The sequence below is a fragment of the Vigna unguiculata genome, chromosome 10, assembly GCF_004118075.2.
Source record: "Vigna unguiculata cultivar IT97K-499-35 chromosome 10, ASM411807v1, whole genome shotgun sequence".
NCBI lineage: Eukaryota > Viridiplantae > Streptophyta > Magnoliopsida > Fabales > Fabaceae > Vigna > Vigna unguiculata.
Genome location: NC_040288.1, coordinates 12,738,764 through 12,742,823, shown reverse-complemented (window position 1 = coordinate 12,742,823; position 4,060 = coordinate 12,738,764). Strand labels below are relative to the sequence as shown.

Genomic DNA, 4,060 nt, shown 5'->3' with positions numbered 1-4,060 from the left:
GAACTTCAGGGCAAGAGAAACCCGGTTGAGAAGACAACATTTATCAGTGTTATTTTCTCTTACAAAGACAGACCGTTTGTTCTCATAGCTGCAAGGATAATCTAGGAGTAGCTTCGGTTGTAATTATTGCATTGATACAAGTACCTTATTAATGTGTATTAGAAACTAAGTCGGACTAGGACATAATGAGAATGTGTTCCAAGCTGGCCAGGCCAATCATCAGATATCTATCAAATAAACTTAAAATTATGGGGATTACATAAATACAGTCATGTGTAATCATCATATCCATGACAAAAACAGAGAAAGCATGATTGATAACAGTCTGAATTTGAAGCATTAAGAGCAGGAAAAGAACAAACTGAAATTTGAAGCATAAAATGATTCGGTTTAAAAGATTAAAAGTGAAAGAACCAAATTGAATAACCTTTTATCTATCAAGTACTTAAATAATAGATTTTACATGACAGCCACTAAAGTAAATAAAACCCTACGTACGAGGATACCAAAGAGCTTGCCATTCAAGGAGACAGCGTAGTAAAGAATCATGAATTAGCAGTTACAAAAAATGAGAGCATATTTTATACCAAATACCTGTAAACAAACATACACTTGAAAGGAAATATGAAATCGTCCTACGTGAAAGTAATTTCAGCTTTCCTCCCTTGATTTATTAACTTCATTAGTTTTTATATTGGTCTCTGAATTGTCTTGCATCTCAAGCAATTTCTGTTGCTCCTCTTCCTTTTCCTGTTCACTCGCCTGTTTTGCAGCCTTCGGCTTGCTTGCTGATTGCTGATACATAATCCCACCCAGCATACAAATCAGAAGACCCACTGTACCCACCCATGTGGAATGCTTGTCCCATATTACCAAATTAATAACAACTGTCAACAACTTGTTCACTATACCAAGGACAGTAAAACCTGTGGCAGAAATCGCCCTGCGGCAAGAAAATCCAAAGAAAGAGATTGACAGACCAAACAGACACGACAATCCCACTGGCAAAATGACTTGGAATGTGTGCCAATCAGACTCATCTTGGATCTCATGCTTAATCTTCTTTAGCTCACCCATAATCAGCAGCTCCAGGGGAAAAAGCAGAAGAGCCTCAAGATTATTGTACAGCACAAGACCCCACGTGTTCAAGCCAATGGTCATTACCACATGCTTTATGTAAACAAAATCTATGGTCATGCTAACCAAGTAGGCCAATGCCCAGGTGTAAGCCATGAAAGTAAACTGATAATCTGTGACCACATAGAGCACACTGCCGGCAAAGATGGTGCCCAGGGAGGCCCACGTCTTCCCCGACGGCCACGGCTGGTGCAGGAACAGCGTCTCCCCTACCGCAACAAACAAAGGCACAACCGATCGGAACACTATGAATGTGTCAACATTGGCATGGAGGAGCAACTCACTATTGGTGAAAAGCGACAAGTAAAATATTATTGCCGCCGGCAAAAACCGCCACATTGTCATAAGCTCAAGGGGGTCATGCTCCAGGAGCTTCATCCGGCCGCAGAGGAAAACCCCGGCGGCGCTGGTGAAGTACTGCAGGGCGGTTAGGGCACCCGGGTAAGGGAATTTCATCACTGCCCATTTGTTGATTATGGAAAGCAAAGAAGCAGATAAGCAATACCCAGCAGCAACACCATACACTGAAATTTGATGCACCAATGCAGTGTACCAATTTCCCTCACCATCACTCGAATCCACATTCGCATTCGCATTCACATTCACATTCAAATCCACACCCTTTTGAACAGTGGGATTATCACTAGGGTTTTCCACGTCAATTACTTTAGACATCGGAACAGACTCCAAAATCACGCGTTGTTGATTTTTACATTCAACACAAATTTATGCCTGAAAATGTAGATCTGTTCTAAGTGTGACGCATAGTATATTGGGAATAGTGAGTGGAATCAAAGGGCACGATTTGATGCATTGCAAATTGCAGCGAAGGATCGAAGAAAGTGAGAAAGGGGCTTACCAGAATGGAATCACGCACACCACAAAACCCCTTCTTTTCTACTTCTTCTTCTTCTTCACTTGATTCATTCCTGGATTTGTTCCTCTAAAATTATTATTAATTAATAAACAAAAAAAGTACGCGTGCCGTTACATCTACAGGGTTATTAAATTTTTCACAACTTGTAGCTTTTATTATTATATATATATCAGAAGAAGATAATAGATTTCTTACACTCTTGTATTAAAATCACATGTCACTAACATATTTTAAGGCTTAAGTTACTCTTTCTCCCTTTTGTAAATGCTTTTAATAACATTTTTTAATAATGAATAAAATTTTGATTCATTTATAAATGTTACTTTACTGATTTATGATATCTAGGTAGCATATTATTTTTATGTTCCAATGTTGAGTGAAAGTTTTATTTATGATTTAATTTCTAACATTTGTTAATATTAGTTTAGTGACATGTCTATGATTAGATTGGAATGATATTCATATATTTTTGTTTTGTTTTCCTCCATAATAATTTTGATATCTAATAATTTTTTTCACTTTATGCTCCTACGTTACATATTTTTCTAATTTATTCTCTTTGAATTTCGATAGTTAAATAAAAGGAATAAAAAAATTTACTAAAGAAAAATAATATTATTTTCATTATATTGGTCGACTGATATTCTTTCTCTAAATAAAATAAAATTTAAGAATTACTTGCAGAACACTCACTCGTTAACATGTTACCAATGCACAATAAAGAATTAACAAAATTCAAAGTCCGGAACAAAATTAACAAATTTATAAAGAATAAAATGGAAAACAACTATTGTGGACCAAAAGCAATTTCGTTTAATAATAATAATAATAATAATGTACAAACTTTTCAAATTTATGAGACCAACATCTTTTAAAATTTATTTTTATTCTATAAATAATTAATTCAAATTACGGGTATGTGCAATTTGATTTGATTTATTTTCTTATTAAACAATCATAAAGAAACATAAAAAAAAAAAAATTGGTTTCAGTTAATTTAAATTTAATATAAAATTTAAACTAAATTAATATTTTACGATTTAATTTGGATTGAATTTTGGAATAAAATTATTAAACACTTTTCAAAGAGATATGTTCTGAATTAATTTTGTATGACTTATCATATTTCTAATTTCAACTTTCTCTCATATTTATAAATAAAATACGTAATATTATAATTAAATATCACGATATAAATTTATTTCCTTCTTTTAATAATGTTTTAATAAAGATAAATATGATTACCATAACATTTCACTTTAATAGAATAATACTACTAAAATAAAACATCATATATTTAATAATTAAAACATATCATCTATAATCTAGAATATGATGAAAGAGTTATCCAAAAAATATCAGGATATATATATATATATATATATATATATATATATATATATATATATATATATATATATATATATATATATATTCAAGATAACTAAAAAAAAGAGAAAGAGAAAATTTATAATAAAAAAAATAAAATAAGTAATTAAAGAGGGAGAGAATGAGAAATGCAAACGAAACACCGTTGTGTATATCTCTTTTTCTCTCGGTCTCCTTTTCATAGCCATGTTTAATCTCTTCTTTTCTTCTTCCAATTTCTTCTTCATTTCTCATCATTTTCAAAATTTAACTCCATCACGTTGAAATTGAAGAGTTAATGAACATTTTTTACCGATCAATTTTATCTTTTGAGTAAGTTTAATTTCTACTTCTTTGAATCAATTTGTTTTCTTTTTGCATGTGGCCTACTTTTGGTTGCATGCAACCTTTATACACTTTAGGTGGGTCTTTATTTGTTTGTGATCATAAAGTCATGCTCCAATCATTGATCGGACTTTTCTTTGTGTAAATAAAGCACCCCTAAGTTTTGAAGTTGTGTAGGAGAAAGTTGTATTAAGAGCCTACCCTTAAGTAAGGGAAGGTAATCATTAAATTTATTTTTATTTGTATTCATAATTTAAAAATTATATTTGTTGCCTTTGTAACAGACGTATATTTACCTTTGTTATAAATGTAACAAACGTAAATTTACATCTC

General features: G+C 32.0%; 1 protein-coding gene across 2 annotated transcripts; it reads right to left on the bottom strand.

Annotated features, from left to right (window-relative positions):
* Window positions 1-398: 398 nt before the first annotated feature.
* LOC114167608 (GDP-mannose transporter GONST3) lies at window positions 399-2,140 on the bottom strand. 2 transcript variants are annotated; one of them, XM_028052714.1, is made up of 2 exons: window positions 1,997-2,140; window positions 399-1,869 (listed from the first exon to the last, which is right to left on the bottom strand). In XM_028052714.1, the coding sequence occupies exon 2, from the start codon at window positions 1,810-1,812 to the stop codon at window positions 652-654; it is 1,161 nt and encodes a 386-aa protein (XP_027908515.1). In that variant the 5' UTR covers window positions 1,813-1,869; window positions 1,997-2,140; the 3' UTR covers window positions 399-651. The 2 variants fall into 2 exon arrangements, with proteins under 2 accessions (XP_027908515.1, XP_027908516.1); XM_028052715.1 differs by having other exon boundaries at window positions 399-1,883; window positions 1,997-2,126.
* Window positions 2,141-4,060: the final 1,920 nt, after the last annotated feature.